Source organism: Drosophila navojoa, chromosome 2 (assembly GCF_054131105.1).
Source record: "Drosophila navojoa isolate 15081-1374.11 chromosome 2, UAZ_NAV_1.0, whole genome shotgun sequence".
Classification (NCBI taxonomy): domain Eukaryota; kingdom Metazoa; phylum Arthropoda; class Insecta; order Diptera; family Drosophilidae; genus Drosophila; species Drosophila navojoa.
Genome location: NC_142890.1, coordinates 23,473,742 through 23,492,050, shown reverse-complemented (window position 1 = coordinate 23,492,050; position 18,309 = coordinate 23,473,742). Strand labels below are relative to the sequence as shown.

Below are 18,309 nucleotides of genomic sequence, written 5' to 3'. Positions count from 1 at the left end.
CGACGGGGCAGGCGAGTCACTGCGAGCCGAATGGAAGGCTCAGCCAATTGGCTGCAGTTCTGTGCGGCGAATGGCGGCCCGATAATTAAATGCAATAATATTTCAATTTAATTAGCTGGCAGCTGGTAAATACCATTGGGGCAAATGCTTAGTGCCACGCACTCTGAAAGATTCATTAGTTAAATATTTGGGCTATGCTAATGTGCTTCAATTCATTATGAGCTGATAATGACAATTTTATGATCACACCAAATGGCTTTCATAATGACACCTGTTTCGGAATTAGCCAACATCGAGATCTATTTAATAACGCAACTCAATTACCATATAATTATATATAGACTGTATTTCGAGTTTTATTATTTTCTTATTTTATTCTTCTTCTTTTTTTGTACTATCTATAATGCCCATCTGAGTTATCTTTGCCTGTCTATAAAAGGCGATCCATAGCCTAGTTATATCTAAAGCAAAGCGGAATTAAACTAATATTATATTCTGCATAGTTTTTGATCTCAATTTTTTATAAATTCTGTTCAATAAATTTAACATTTCGTGAATATTGCGAATAGGGAATCGCGTCGCACCTGCTGTTTAATAGCTCTCTATAAAATACTCCGAAATTTAGCTGGTTGTTTATAGCTGAAAAGCAAAGAGTATTAAAGACGAATACGATCCAGTAGTCGCTAGCGAAGATTATTGCTCTTAGATCTCGCCGAAGTATACCAGAATTTGAAGCAAAAGTTGTAAAGTGTTTATTGAATATTTACAATAGTAAAACTAGATAACATATAAAAGGCAGAAAGTGTTTCTACAGACAACCCACACACTTTCTGACTAAAATTCGCTTTGTTTTTGGATATTAATATTCAATAAATTAATTACGGCTAGCCGGTTAGCTTTATCTTATAGCTAACGTGTATATCTCGGTATTTTGGAACGTAGCGAATATAGCACGCTAAGTTTTAATTTTATTTTATTTACTATTTGTTTTATATGAAATATCTTTTTAAAACATGATATGATTCTACAGATAAAAATATATTAATTCAATTAATAATAAAAACAACAGTATTAAAAAAAAAATAGTTTAATAATATAAATTCTAAACTTAATATATTTTTATAAAGATATATGATATATGTATATAATATTATCTATAAATATATACAACAATATATGTACATGTTGTATTATTATTTTATTATCTACTATGATAACATAAATTTAGCGTTCGCTTTTAATATATGTTACAAATTTTACCTTAAGTGCAAATCAATAAATCATCAATAAATACATATTTAATAAATGCTCGAAACCTTGGATAATTGAGTTATACATATTAAATAAAGTGCTCTAATTACAGCACCCGTTTGGGATAATGATTAAGTTGTATTCAATTAGCTATTCACTTCATCTGGGTTGCTTTTCAACTCTTCAACTATTTATTCGATCAGAACGACAAGACGAAAGTTGGGAAAGTCGTCGACTAGAATGCCTTTTCCTTGGCAACTCCACAATAGTGGGAAAAGGTCAGCTTTTATGCAACTGTATGAAATTGGTTGACAATATTCGATTGACACAGAAGCATTTAATAAATATACAAATCGTTGCGAGCCCACACACACTCACACAGATACAAACGTGAACAGAGCCAGGACTCGCTCTGTGGAGCTGACACATTGACATGCGAAGCCTTTTATGCTACTTCGCACAGACAAACCTTCCATGGAGACATTTCATTGAATCCAATTATCGCTGGACATGGGATAATAATTACTGTCTGCTGTCCGCACGCACATGCTCAACGATACACCCACGCACCCACACACATACAGACACACACGCAAGCACACAAACAAGGTCGCCAGAAGCGAATAAGCGACATTGAGCACCAACTGCCGCTGGATTTGACTCCGATGGGTGGCAGGAGGTGGATGGCCTTGTTGCTTAACCATCTAAATGGCAAGTGCTTAAAGGGAGCCAGCAGCAGACAGAAGGGGCACGGCGAGGGGCAGCGAAGGGAGGGCAGAGACTGCGCCAAAGCTTACGCGAGCGCAAGCCGAAGGATGCTGCCAGGCCGCCAGCAATAAAACAAAATTGCCACATATAAAAGCAAATAATGAAGTGAAAATGGCAACAATGTGATTACACACAGTGCCACAGGATAGACCTTAATAAATTGCAAGCAGAAGCACACGCACACACACACACACACACACATACAGCGACTGAGCGTGAGAGCCAAGGGGAGAGCGAGAGCGAATGAGTACGGCAATGAAAGTGAGTAACAAATTGGCTGCTCGTGAGCAACTGCGACGGCGCTTTGCTGAAATGTTGCTCAAATGTTGCTAGCAACATGTTGCCAGCTAACTTGTTGCATGCGCCCAACTTTGCATGTGGCTGAGTGTGTGCAGATGTGTGGGTGAGTGTGTCTGTTTGTGTGCTTGCTTGTGTTTTTGTTTTCGCGTTGGTCGCCACGCGCTTGCCTGACTTCCCATAAAAAGCTTCGCATTAAGCCACCCAAAATAGTATTTAAGCACATCAATTGGCGCACGGCTCTCCCAGCAAATTGATTAAGCTGCGAAACTGAAATCGTTGATTCGAATGTGGTGATTGGGAGTTACAGTTATTATGTAAGTACTTTTAATAAGCAATATTATTAATTGTGCAGCCATAACGGCATCGTTTATCGCACATTACAGCGACAACAACAACAACACCTACTTACAACATGGGGCAGCAGCTGCGGCGTGCGCTTCATGGCAACATTTCGACGAATTAAATTGCTTGTAATGATGATGGTGACGGTGGCAGCAGTAACAATAGCGTCAGCACCCCACACAGGCACACACACACACAGGCACACACACACACACGTACACACTGAAGAGACGCCATCGGGTTAAAGAGGGCTAAATGCGTGCAATCAATGGGCGGGTGCCGGCCTTTTGTGTGTAGGTGTGAGCGAGCGCATGAGGGGTAGAAATGGGTAAATGTCAGACAGCATTTATCCATTTGTAGCCGGACGCTGGGGAGCAACAGTAGCATTTGCCGTTGGGCAGTCAGACGGCTCTATGGCATTTAAGTTGTCGATATTTAGTATGTGCATGCGTATGTATGTGTATGTGTGCTTCTCCTGATTTCCTCAGCCGATATGAGTGTGGGTGTGTGTACTGGATCACAGTTGTATCTTATCGCATATGAAATGGTTATCGAAACCCATTTAGTCTTGATCACATTTGGGCCACATGTGCACATCTCTCACATCACATCTTTCGAGCAGGAGTGAGTGAGGCAGGCCTGGAGAATAATTTGGACGATTCTCTCATTTTTGTTATCAATTCCAGTTCTCTTAATTGTCAAACATCACAACACATAATAAAAACCCAAAAAAAAAAGCAAATCAATAGAGTTTCTAGCACCAATACACTCTAGCAGATAGCAGATCTTCGCTGCCGTATTTAAGGAGCCTTTCTTGACTTATTTCCGAATCGACGCGTGGAGAACTGAAGAACAGCCCAATGGAGCACAGAGTAGGTGACGACCCAGTACACTTGCAGCCAGCCGAGGTGCAAGCCGTCAACGTTATCAATGTGCGGCACGGCGACGGGGATGGCGACGGCGAGAATGGCTGGGAGCGGCATCTGGATGATGTGCAGATGGAGGAGATGCGCCTGGCGAATCCCCAAGTGGCCATGCTGCTGGATGCCCCGCACGAGCCGCCCATTGAATTGCACCACATGCTGGAGCCGGTGAACGTGCCTGAACGGCCGCGCAAGAAACGCAGCTTTCTGACCATCTCAAAGCCCTTTCTTGTGCAGCCGGAGAGGTGCGCTCTCATTTCGAATGGCTGGCGAGCAGTGCAGTGCGTCCCCCCGGAGAAGCGCGGCGAGTGCTTCGCCAACTATCTGATCAAGCATATGAATAGCCGAAATTATCCGAATGGCGAGGGATTGCCCACGCGCTGGGGTCAGTTCTGAGCTCTCCGCTTGGCCTCTATCAGTTTCTCGCACTGTTATCAGATACTCTGAAGAAAGTTAAAACGTCAATAAACCTCTGAAAGCTAACCTAGCACAATAGCTCTCCCCATAGCTCAAACTGTCTCTGGAGCCTCTTTGCGTGCAATGAGTGAGGCCTGGCATTAGTCAGCACCATAGGCCTCGAGGCTGCTCTGAATGGCTTACAGACTGCACGATATTGCCAATTAATAAACGGCAAATTGCCAAATTGAAAACTGGCTAGCTACATGCTCACACACACACACACACACACACACCCACACAGGGACATCGACACACACCTGCTATCGCTTGATGTGCAGTGCGCTCCAATCGTCGTATGTGCGCGTGTGTGTGTGTGTGTGTGTGTGTGAAGCGAGCATAGAACAAAGACCACACCCGATGGCTGTTTCATTTACAATGTGCTTGCAGTTTATTTGCACATATGGATACAAATGACAGTAACAATGACAATACAAAAGCCGATGAGCGAACAATTGGACAAAGTGTAGCAAATAAATACAAAATTCAAAAGATAATTGCAATCAAAGCCACAAAATGTAGCCAAAAGGCTTATAAACTGTGGGCGTGTGCCATCGAGAGATATAACACACACACACACACGCATACCAACTGGGTGTACAAATCAAAAATCGAAACGGAAGGTAAACCATTTTTACATCACAATTGCAATGCACACACACACACACATACACATTAATGCAGAAAACAATGAACTTTGTAAATTACACGCATATTGCATGCGACTGACCAGCAGCAGCAACCACAACTGGTTGTAGAGCACGGTTATCAGATGACCTGTAAATTATAGGTAATGATAAATATTTGTATGATATATTACTTTAATATTTTACATATTATGATATTGAAATATTTTAAAATTATATTCAAATTTAATACTTTATCTACAATGTTTTAAACCCAAATTCATATCGTTTAAGCACCAGATGAGCTGACCTGTAAAGAGAAAGTAAATACCAAAGATCTGTATTATTTTTCCTGATTTATTTTGAAAACATATATTGACATATATTTAATTTTATTATTTTTATTATTTTTATTTTTATTTATTTACTTAAATAAAGTGTCCCATATAAATAAATAAATAATAAATAAATGTATATGAATTTATATTTTTAATTTATTCTATGTATATATATTCTTTTAAATTTGTATATTTAATCAAGTAATTTTTCTGTAACATTAATAAAATATTTAAAAGATTTCGTCCAATTTATCAGCTTGGGTGCAATCCATTATCACATAATAAAATGTCCAAGAATTTTTTACTTTAGTGTTTTTTTTTCTATATGTATAGGACAATCACCTAGTAAAAGTTAAATGATTTGCTAATTTAAAATTTATTATTTAAATATACATATAATATATATGTATAAATATAATACACACATATCAAATAATGTATTTAAATATTTTAATGGTAATGTACATTTAGTTACCTTTCCACCAATCTTCAATCACATATTTAAATTCAATTCAGCAGAAGGCCAAGACTTAAATAATAAATCTAAGCCACTCACTGCTCACTAGACGTCAAATTATCGTGGTTCGGTCTCAATTTACAGTTTGACTTTTGGTGCTATTCACTTGAAACAGTGTTGCAGAGCATCTCTAATTGAATTGAATGCAATTGATTTTCGAATTGTTTGGCAAATGTCAAACGGGTTTGGGTATTCAAAAACGGAAAACAATGAAAGTAAAGGTTGCATTTTGAAGCGCAATTATGGCTTGTCGCCCTGCAGACTTGTCGCCCCCAACCACCAGCGCCCCACCCGAGATCCCAGGCTGCCAAAACTCCCACACACCGAACTGCGTCATTCAGCAAGGGTTGATTAATTTACCAAATGCAGCAGCAATCTGGCTGTGACAGTGGTGCTTTTGGCCCGCTCACCCCGCTTCAATGCTCCGGCTGCCCGCCTCCCCCGCACAGTCATTTGTCAATGCAGAGCGGGGTGCCGGGGTGCTGAAGCGGATTATCATTGGTCGGGGGTGTTGGGGCCAGCGCCAGGGTTGTTAGCACGGCAGCAGTGAATGCATGAAATGTGATTGCTTCTGCTCGATTGTCTGTCGCTCTGCTCGTTATTTGATGGCTTTGATCCATGTGCCGCGCCCAGCTCCGACTCCCCACACACACACACCCACTCACGGACACAAGTCAATCTGAAGAGAAGGCAACTTAACTGATTCGCAGTGAGTAATTGATGTTGCCATTGCTGTCCTCTCGCATGCATTGTTAGCCAATTTCACTTAGCCGGCCATTAATCAATTAACATAATTTCAATGTCATGGACACATACTACATACCATACATATTGCCAAATGACCAGAACATTCTCTTGGCGAGCTGCAGTGCCAGCATGTCGCATGGCTTTTCAATAGAAATTGCTCAACATTACTCCGAAAGTAAATATCGAAATCCAATTCGTTAAAAACAGCTCTGAATGCCCTTACCTAACCAACTGAAGGAATTCGAGTTCAAGTATTCATAAAATTTGTATATTTATTGAAGCAAATTTGTCTGCCTGAAAGTCGATTAGAAATCATTTGTATTTATATTTCCATTTCACCTTTTCCCAGAATCGTTAACTGAATTCCTCATTCATATGATATTCGTGTAGTGTCTTTCGAGTGCGGCTTTGCTTTGCCTTTGCCTCTGCCTCTGCCTCTGCCTCTGCTGTATTTATGAAACTTTTCCACTTACAAACAGCTCACAAGTAAAATACCTACCTTGACTTTTGTGAAGCCGCCCAAGGAGACTGAAGATGGGCCAGCGTCGCTGGCGTGGGCGGAGGGGGGTTAGCTGGAGCGTCTGGTGAATCGAAGCTTAAGTCTGTGACTAGAGCCATTACCAAGTCGTGTGTGCCCCTGCAGCATATTGCACACGCACACAAACAGAGACGGGTCCAAGTACATGTCGCAAATTGCTGGAATATGTATATAAATATGTATATGTATATGTGTGTATATATGTTATATGTTAGTAAAGACGGCAGCAAAAACAGCAGCAGAGCCAGCGACAACAGCAAATGGCAAACAAAGTAAGCAACATTAAACATGCTTTTCAGCGTAAATGGCGTGGGTGGCCAGGGTGGCCTACAGAGGCCAGTGTAGCCTGTGTGGCATGTCAGCTGAATCGTCCGAGATTCGCTTCTGGAAACAGGAACATAACTAGCATAGTAAGCCGTACTATGCACGTTAGTTAACAGCGTCTGAGCTCGAATGACTCTCAGCTCCAGTCTCGGGCTGAGCCATATTTTCATCTGTTGGCAACGCAACCAGAGCTGCTCCAGTTGCCTTCAATGTTATATGCGAATACGTGCAATCTGTTGTCTATGTACGCCGTAAAGCAGTCTTAAGTCCCATTGCTGCCGCCGAGTGCATTTAAAGTAGTGAGCATTTGCATTTGTGCTGTCATCTCTCTGACGAGCAACTGAGGAGGATGCCGATGCAAGTGAACAACCGACATGCAATTTGCCGGAGGCGCATTACATGAAGATGTTAAGGTTCAAATATGTTTTCCCTTTCTTTTTTACAAGCCTTTTTATGATATCACATTACCGTTCCAACATCTGAAATACCTGTGCAATAAGCGAAATCAACAGACTTGGCTGAGCAGCAAGACGGATTAGGAGGTAAAGATAGGGATAAGGAATTTGATGTATATTTCCTTTAAGAAATGGTTGAGGTATTAACATATAATAGAGCTATAAATTTAATTTTATAATAATTATAATTAAATTTTATTTATTTATTTATTTATTTTTTATTATTTAAATATTATTCAAACCTTAATAATAATAACTTCGTTGAATACAAATCAAATTTTAGAAAAGGTTTAAGAATCACTACAATAAAAAAAATTATTTATGTGTATATTTTAATTTATTTTTTTAAGAAAATGTAGATCAAATTTAATATATAAATTAATCAGGAAATTTAATAATTATTTATTTAATATTATTCCCAACACCTGATACACATCCATCGGGCTATGAAGTATTTTTATACAGTAATAATAGGCATAGAAGTAAGAATAGTAATAAGAATATTAATATAGTATGTGTGTGTAGGAGAAGGCAGTAGGATTGTTGCTTTTATTTACAAATATAATTATAAAATTTATTATGGTAACTCGACGCTCCAAATAAAGTAATTTTTTACCATTTTAAGATCATCATAAGCTCAATGTTCTTACACTACATTTTTTTTATTTAACAGCTATAATACTCTGCGCGTAATTCTATTAAATACCGTTTATGTATTTAATCAGACTCCACGTTGTTGCGGTATTTTGAAAAGTTTACTAACCTGATTTACTTAAACAATATTATTAATTTCACTCCGCTTTACAGCCAAGCACTTGGTGGGATTTGGCAAGGATGCGCAAACAGACAACTTTCATGGCTAGATATGCAGTGAATGGATACACACACACAGACACATACACATACACATACTTACATATATCTAGATAAACAGACTCACACAAACAACTTGGTTTTGTTGTTGCTGTTGCTGCTGCTGCTGTCCATGTTGTTCAAGTAAATAGACAATAAGCCAGTGCTAACACAGAGCTCAGGTAGGGGGGGGGGGGGGGGGGGGCAGGCATTCGCCTGAACAGCATTTTTGACTGGCAAAATGCTTATAAATATTTTACAAAATATTCGAAAACTTTAATGCTGTAGCACAAATACCAGGCAGTTATTGTTCCGCCATTGCTGTTGCCATTGCCATTGCCATTGCTATTGCCGTTGCCTGTTTTCCCACTGGGAATTCCGACTTATTGTCTTGAGTGTGCCTGGCAATGGCTATCTTCAATTATAGCATCAAATGTTTTATTTGGCTCCTAGTTGATTTGAATATTAAATTCAGAGCTGATTAAGTAAACTCTGTTCTTGGGCAGGCGAGGATTGCAAGTTGCAACTGAGAGAGGGATTTGCCTTTTGCTAATTTTAATTGAAGGCAATTTGCAAACGCTCTGCCCTAAATGAATTCGTGTATGTATTTGTGCCTTGCGAACCATTAACACATTTTAATCTGCCGCTAGCTGATGGCTTTTGTGTGGTCGTGTGTCGACCCAATGGAGAAAGTACTGCGGCTGGCGCTCTTAATCATCAGCATAAGCAATAATGGGAAACAATTGCCGCCTGCCGTCTGATGTCTCATGTCTCACGTCCGACGTCCGATGTCCGACGTCTGACGTCTGCCGGCTGGTGCCAGCCGTAGGGCTGGCAGTCAGTCGCCTTTTGCTGCCAGTGCAATTGCAGCAGAACAAGACAAACTTTTATTGCATTGCCATGTCAACAGCAATAGCAATCTGTGTGCTGTTGCACTTAAAATGCGAATACGAATTGTGGCGCAAAATGAAGCTACTTGTGTGTCCGACACTGATACAGATACAATTACACACACACACACAGAGAGAGAGAGAATCCCACATACACACAGATACGACTGCGTTGCGAGTCAGAGCGAGATGCTAAGTGCAGCAGGCTGTGGCGAAAGACAAGCTCAACTTTCTGTCCGGCGACTGCATGCCTGCCACATTCAATTAGTGCAACAACATATCCTGCCAACCAGCTGCTGTTGCTGTTGCTGTTGCTGTTGCTGCCGCATCGTGCGAAAGAGCAGCACGAACAGCAGTAGCGGCAACAACAACAACAACAGCAACAGCAATAGAGCTACACTTAATTTTATTCATTTGACAGTTGCAACACAGGCTCACTTGCTGCCACACACAGGCTGGCACTCACACACACACACACACGCACACACACACACACTCGAGCACAGTCAGAGTGCTGCAAATGAATCGCTGCCACACGTATGTCAGCAATTAAGGTCATTCTGGCAGCAACAGCAACGGCAACAGCAGCAGCGGCAACAGCAGTAAAAGCAGCAGTTGCTGCCGCAAATGCCGCATTTTGCATATGGGCAGAATTATTATTTTTTAATTATGACGTTTTATTGACTGAACATTAATGCAAAAACGACAACAACGAAAATAAAACCCTTATTGTTCTGTTAAGGAGCAGCCGGGCGAACTGATTTCAAGGGTTGCAAAATACATTCTGCAGAGCCATAATCAGCAGGCTGATTTCATCAGAATGGAAGATAACGAGATAAGAGCTGGCATAACAGTTTTATTGGCGTTTAATGAAATATGTAGAAATAATATTTAATTGAACAAACATTCATATTCGCAGCTGTACATATATGTACAAAAATAAAAATAAATAAAAATAATTTAATAATAATAATATTTACACAAAGAAAAATAAATAATAATAAATAATAAACTCAAATTGTAACTAATTAATTGTCAGCTATTTTTCATTTTTGTATTATTTATTTAGTGCTTCTAGCACAACATGAAAAGCAATTCAAATTCATATTCCTTCCACCAGTTTATTTTTTTTTTTCCATCTAGGTAAGTTGATTGAAATTCTTACTGAAATTCTTGGCAAAAAATTCCTTTCATGTCATTGTCATTTTTGAAAAATTTGCCCAACTTTTTCACACTCCAAATCGCACAGAGCATTCCAAAACTTCATAAATAAGCTAATGAACACACATGGATGTGCTCCAATGTAAACTGCCCCCGGATTCAGTTTGAAAATCATATTGCCAACCCGTCGCTGAGAGAGGTATTGGCGGAGAGACAGAGAGTCCACATGCTCTCATTGCAACATTTGCCCCCCAACGTTGCTTTGTACAATTTGATTTCGCTTCAATCGAGATACATTTATGCACGTACGTGTGCATGCAGATACACTCACATTTGGGTATCCATACACGCACACACACACACGTATATACACGTCGTATTGGAAGCCATTGCTGTGCTTCTCGTTTCTGTTTGCCTGTGACTTTTGCACTGCTATATATATGTATGTGTTTGTGTGTCTGTGTGTGTGTGTGGAGCATGTGCCGGACAAGAAAATTTGCCATTTATGAAAGCATTTAACAAACACATCATAAAAATTCAATTCAATTCTGCGTTAACGTCTACTCGGAATGATATTGCTTTTTAATTGCGGACACAGGCGGAAATTGCTTTCAGAAACAGAAACACACAGCAACACAGCTAGACATACACCCTCACACACACACAGCATTATTACATTCACACAAATGCAGAGGGTGAGTGCTTTCATTGCAATTTTATTGGAAATATGGGGAGGACGCTTTTCGGAAGTGCGCTTACTGTAAGCTGTTAAAAGTCGACTAAGAAACTGCATTGACCTTTTTTTCAGCTGACCTCAAAAACTTTGACCTTTTAAGCGAGCTGCTCAGGCGTCATTTCGTTTCTTTTATTTTTAATTACGGCACTTGCAACTTGCAATTTATAATTGGAAACAGCTCCAGACTCAAACTACTCCCACATATGTATGTATGTATAAATACATACACTCGCACACACACACAGAGACCCACACTCATGCTAAAAGGGAAGAAGCATTCAGGCTCGCTCTCATTTAATATGAAAGTCACAGAATGTGAGCTAATTGAAAACACTTGCAATATTTATAAGCGAAGCAACATGTTGCCAAAGCACTTGACTGCTCAGCGGCAGCATGTTGCTGAACTAATAAACCAACAACATGATTTTATTATAATGGATTTATAACGCAAGCCAAGAGCAAACAGTCAGTGCATATAAACAGCGTGCCAGAGTGGGAGAGCACTCTGAAGCCGAAAGGAGAGAGCGCGCGTGAACGAGAGGAGCAGCAGTACGATGCGGAGAAACAGAGAGATGGCAACCGTGTGTGTGTGTGCGTGTGTGTGTGTGTGTGTGAGGGAGAGAGCGTGCGAGAGAGCGCGCGCAAAATGCACTTTGAATTGAGACGCGAACGCGGCAGTGGCAGTCCATTAAGCGCAATGTTGTTGTCATCATTTAATGCTTTTGTTGCTTATTGCGACTTGACAGCCGTTCATCTGTCCGACTGTCGGGATTCTCGTGTGTGTTCGTGTGTTTGTGTGTGTGTTTGAGTCAACGAGAGCACATTTAGCTTTGCGTGTGCGCATTTGTATCTCATTGTTGGCTCGCAGCATAAATGGGGCCCCCACAGCGACGTTGGCAGCAACAGCAAGACGAGCACCAACAACAACAACAACAGCAGCAGCAGCACTAGCAGCAGCGACGTCAGCAGCAGCAATGTCGGCGTCAGCGTCGCTTGGTTTAAGTGGAGATATTTATAATAAGTTTATTTGCTTGTACTTTTCGTAGCGCCTTGCACTGAGTGGACCCCGCATGTTGCGAAGCCATCCTTGACACGCAACATGTTGCCATTGCCACGTTGCCCAGCCATGGCCGCTGATGTTGCCTGGCTCGTTTGCCGCTGTTGGGCATTCACATTCACAATCACATTCGCAGTTGTAAATTGACGTTTTGCGTTAACGACCATCGCAGTCAGCCTCGCTATATTTTGAGCTCGTCCTCTTCGTCGCCGTCGTCGTCGTCGTCGTCGTCGTCGTCGACGACGTCATTGACTTCGTATTTATTGCATAAACTAAGCCAATAATAATCCAAGTAAAACTGACTCCGCTGCTTTGGCGCTGGCATCAATCGTCAACAGCTCAGCACAATTTGTTTTGCATGCAGTTAAAAAACGCTTCTTCATGCCACTCGCGGCATTCGCTGAGCTCATGTATGTGTGCGTGCGTGTGTGTGTGTAGTGTTTATCCAAGTGTCTAATTTGCCTAATTTGCCTTCATCTTCTTCAGCATCTTGAGCAACATTTTCATCGCAACTAGAGGTATATTATATACATGTGTACGTACGTATGTCATTATAGTTCTCTTGATTTGCTTTCTTTCATTTTCCGTAAGCTGCCTCTTGCTATTGACTGCCCTTCGCTATAATCCGACGTAATTCCATTTAAATTAGCAATCAGAGTTCGCTCTGTTCGCATTGTTGTTGTCATATCGTTATTATTATGGAGGGAGATTGCTAATGATGTTGGCGGCAAAAGTAGTTGTTGACTGTTTATATTTTTCTCAGTTCTTTTGTTGTTGATCGTTTAACAAGGGTTCATGGGGTTCATTTGGTTAGCAAACTCGACTCGCTTCACTATGAAGGTATTTGCTTTGTAGTGGAGAACTTGTAAATTATTTCAAATTCATTATTATTTATTAAGTAAATTGAATCTATTTAAGTTCTTCCATAACTGATAGATAATGGATGGAAATTGATATTTAAATTCAACGCGTACTACTAAAAAATCATTGATTCATAATTCAGATATCTTAACACGAGCAGAACTGATGAACAATATTATAAAGTTCATAGATTTTGATATCTGAAGGGTATTGATAATTCTCTAAAGTCAAATCATTATTAATTCAATTGATGATGACTAATCGGTCTTATCGATAGCATAACGCCTATTAATAACCGCAGCGCAGAGAACACTTGCGCCCTTACAGCTAATTGAGCACTCGCGCATATGTTCATTTGTATATTTGCACATGTATTGTACATAAATATTGTACGTATATGTATGCATGTGTGTGCTCATATATACTTGTAGCAAATTGCTTAGCTGACTAATTTGCCCAAGCGCTGTGAATTACGACATTAAAATACAATGAAAGCATTTGTTGGCCCACGACCCGGCGCAGAGTTCTCAGGAAATGAAATTATACACCAATTATTGCATAAGCAACAACAACAATAACTGAAGCAGCACCAACAGCAGCTAAACCAATAATAACATCAACGACAGACAACTAAGCAATTATAAAGCATATTTATAAATATATATAGATGTATATAAATATAGAGAGAGATATAAAGGTATATTATGTATGGATACAGATTTTAAGAAAAAACAGAAAAATCTACAAAAAGTGTCTCGCAGGGGGCAGCATGGAATCGAAATGGCATCGATATAATTAATCAAATTATAAATCTGAGTGAACAATTAAGAAAAGCAAAGACAAAAGCAGCCAGGCACAAGGGATCGGGCACCGAGCACCGAGCACCGAGCACTAACAATAAAAAGCAATCGAAAGCTGTTGGCTCAGCATTAATTAGCGCTAAACGTCGTCGTCGTCGTCGTCGTCTCAGTCGATAACAAAGTGAATGGCAGCGAACGCCCTAAAGCAGCACTCGCAGCAGCAAAAGCAGCAACAGCAAAAGCAGCAACAGCAGCGGCAGCAGCAGCAACATCACCAATCCAATCCAAACGCAGCATCCGCCGCCAACTTATTAAAGTACATATAACTCAATTATAGAGAATTAAAAACAAACTCACAGCGCGCGATGCCAGCGACGCCAGCGACGCCGGCAATTTGCAATGCAAAAAGATACTGGCGTGAGCGTTGAGCGCTGCCTTAATGCGCATAGCCAGCAACAACAACAACAGCAGCACTAGCAGCACTAGCAGCACTAGCAGCAATAGCAGCAATAGCAACAACAATCAAAGCAATAAAATACATTCAGCATTTAATAATCATCCAACAAGCGGCGCTGACGTCGCGTCGCTGCGTTGCCAATGAGCAACAGCAATAAGATACAAACGCAACGGCAACATGTTGCTGACGGCAATAGCAGCAACATAAACAGCGGCCAGCAATAAATTTATGAGTTCACACACTGACAACAACAGCAACAACAGCAACAACAACAACAATAGCTAAAGATACAATTAAGCTGTAATGCATATGAAAATTTGTGTATTTGTGTGTTTTTTATAGCCGTGCGTTATGTTCACGTGCGCCGCGACTGTTTGTATCTCTGGCTGTGTATCCGACAGAGCTATGTATGTGTGTGTGTGTGTGTGTGTGTGTGTGTGTGTGTGCGTGCGAGAGCGCAGCATAATTGTAATTATAGTAATATGTTTTATGATGGTTGCCTCGTTTAGCAACCCCCACACAAAATCCCCACACACACGCACACAGACACACACACAAACACACACAGGCAAACCGAAACAGACTGGCAGACAGCAGAGCGCGTCGCTACGGCAGCAGCGACGCTGGCGCTGCGCTTGGCCAAAATGTATCTAGATACATAATTGCCACATTCAGTCGTCGTTAAATAGTTGCACGGCGCAGTTCACAGCCAGAGCAGCAACAGCAGCAGCAGCAGCAGCCGCAGCAGCAATATCAACAGCAACAGCAACAGTTTCCAGTCCTCAGCGGTCGTTGGCTGTTGGTTGTTGTCGTCGTCGTCGTTATTGCCCTCGTCGTCGTCGTCGTCGTCGCAGTCGCAGTCGCCGTCGTCGCTGTCGTTGCCGACGACGTCGTTTTCGTGCTTTATAGCATTCACTCTGAAGTCGTTTAGAATCGTTTGTCGTGGTCGGTATTCGGTATTCGATATCGGACTGTGTGCTGTCGGTGCCCATTTGAAGAACACAAGCAGTTAGCGTCATCGTCGCCGTGCTTAACCAACCTGGACGGGACGCGTACGCGTACGCGCAAAACGCTTAACGTTGTAGCACAAGTGGTTCTCGGCCGAATACGTAAAAGCAGCAGCAGCAGCAGCGAAAAGCTCGGAGCATATTTTGACGTTGACGTATCTAAAGTCAAATTCAATTTACGCGCCGGCCTATTATAAACGTAATTATAATGAGGCACAGGCTATTAAAATAGAACGAACAAATGTGGCGACCCCCTCAGAGGCACACAGTGTACTATTTTAATTAAGTGTGTTGCAACAACAACAACAACAGCAACAACAAGAGCAACAGCAATGAGTGCGACATCAGTCACGCATGTGTAAAAGTATCTGAGAACGTGTCTGTGTGTGCGTGCGTGTGTGTGCGTGCGTATCTGTTTGTGTTTGTGCCGTTTCATCCATCCATTAGTCACACATGAAACTAATTAGCATTTCGGCTGTTTGTTATTGTCGCATTTGCTGGCCAAAAGAATTAGCGCGTTGAACAACGTCAAACAGCATTCATTTCGCGATATATTTACTTATGCATATGGCCCATACAGGCCTACACACATATGTATGTATATACATTTGGGATTATATATACATATACATATACATATGTGTGTATATAAATATATCACACTGTCTGGTTTTTATATGAGTTTTGCTTGGCATTTTCATTAATTTGTTGATATTGTGCTGCGCTCGCTGGCCGCCGGCAATCAGCAATGAAATTTATAAGACGGCGACAACGATTTCTGTGCTCAATTATCATCATCATCAGCAGCAGCAACAACAACAACAGCAACAGCAACAGTAAACACTTGTGCTCACGGCGCTAATTGCTGCCGTGTGGCGTCTGTGTAGCGATGCCCGATGCCTAGTCGCACTTGGAGCTTCTCTATTGTTGTGTGCTTGAACCCGTGTTGTCCGCTTACAACAAGTTGCGATTGATTTCCTTTTACTTTGTGCTTCTGTTTGCTCGTCAAAAATAAAATAAAAAAAGAGTAGCCGTAATTTCAGTGCGGTTCGCACGGACGGCGAACCAATTTGTCAATTGACGCGCTGACAGGTTACGCAGCCGCACTGCTGGCCCCACTCCTGTCCGGCAATTGGTTTCCGAAGCGGCTCATAAATGAGTTATGAGCGTGTGCAAAAATGGAATTTTTAATTTGAGCAGCAAAATATTTCAATTACCCAATTAAATTCAGTTTTTGGCCGAGGTGTTGTATATAAAGCAACGTCCCTCTCTCACTGTGTATGTGTGTGCGTGTGTGTCACAACGGGTGCTACGGCCGTGTGTTCATTTCATATATTAATTAGCCGTCGCTTCTGCTGTTGCATTATTATTATAATTATTATTAACTTAAAAATAAATAACAGTATTTTGCATACGAATATGTAAAAATGCAGAAATTGCTTTTTATCCCAATAAGTTCAAGTTTTAATTGTCGGAACGTGCACAGCGTTAACGAAAGTAAACAATTAAATAAACGTAATTAATATCAAATTGGCAAAGCAAAACAAAACCAAACAAAACGAAACGAAACCAAACGAAACGAAAGCCAGTTAAACAACGCAGCAAATTCTGTGTGAATTTGACCTGTATAGCAGCGCCCCTGCCCCCTCCCACCGCCCACCATACACTGCTTCATCATTCGACTGAGCAAATTGTTTTTATTTCTTTCAATAAATTGGGATTATAAAAGCGCAAAGCGAATCGCAAATGTGTTTTAATAATTCGAAACAATTATTCACAGATAATAATATAATAAATGTTTAGCTATTGTTAAACAGTTCATTACTTAACATTTCGAGTCAATTGCTCTTAGTTTGTCATCTAATTCATCTAGCCAATTCATGAATTGAATTCATTCCGCAAGATCTGTGGCCTCTTTTAATAGGTGCAACGATTTTGTCGCTTTCCACTCGACGAGCAATTAGCTGCGTTTATTTAGGCAAATGTCAGAAAGTATAATAAATAACGGGATTGTACATAATATAAATGTTAAGTGTATGCCAAATTAAATTTTGCCAAATTAAAATGCGGCTGACAGTTTAATTGAAAAAGCGAGTGAGCGAGGGAGAGAGCACGAGAGAGTGGGAGCGGGAGAGGGAGAGGGAGAGGGCAGTAGCAAGGACTGCACGTTGGTTCAAAATTGTTTACTTGTGCATTGTGCGCAAATAATGAAATGTATTTAATTGAATCACACACACTCACACACACACAGACACAATTCGTACGCAGTCCCAGACAATGGGCTGGCAATTATGAAACCAGAACACATTCAAAAATAATTAAAAATTAAATAAATGGCCAACGTGTTGGCAATAACAAATTGTGTAACCAATGCAGCAAAGCAACTGAAATGCACTCAAATTAATTTTTCAAAATAACAAAAAAAAACAACAAAAAACAAATACCAAACGAAACAAAAAAAAAAAAAAACAGAGCGAAAAGCTGTCGCTGAAAGTTGCAAAACCATAATCAATAATTGTCAACTGGCTAATGAATTAAATACATTTCTATCTCTCTCTCTCACTCACTCCCTTCCTCTCTCCATCTCTCACTCTTCCTCCCACTCTCTCTGTCTATTGCTGTTCTTCTCTCTCACAGCCTCGCCTTTCCTTCTGTCTCGCTCTCACTCCCTCTTTCCTTCTCCCTCTCTCTCTGTATTCAAATGATGCCCTTTGCATTTCGTTTCGTTTCATTTCATTTCATCAATTTTTTAATTATAATGGTCGAACAGTTGTTGCTTTTTTTCTGGTTTGCCTTTTTTTTGTGGCGGCACAGCATTTTAATTAAGTAAAGTGGATTAATTTGCGACTCGTTAGACTAATTAAGGATTATCGCCAACAGCAACAGCAACAATAAGCCATTTG

General features: G+C 40.7%; 1 protein-coding gene across 1 annotated transcript; it reads left to right on the top strand.

The window, feature by feature from the left end:
- The first annotated feature begins 3,294 nt into the window (after positions 1-3,294).
- Positions 3,295-4,067, top strand: soti (scotti). Its single transcript, XM_018101849.3, has one exon. The coding sequence runs from the start codon at positions 3,522-3,524 to the stop codon at positions 3,978-3,980; it is 459 nt and encodes a 152-aa protein (XP_017957338.1). The 5' UTR covers positions 3,295-3,521; the 3' UTR covers positions 3,981-4,067.
- Positions 4,068-18,309: the final 14,242 nt, after the last annotated feature.

What these genes read in the sequence shown, in the direction of transcription:
- soti (XM_018101849.3), top strand. Translation starts at nt 3,522, where the DNA reads ATGGAGCACAGAGTAGGTGACGACCCAGTACACTTGCAGCCAGCCGAG.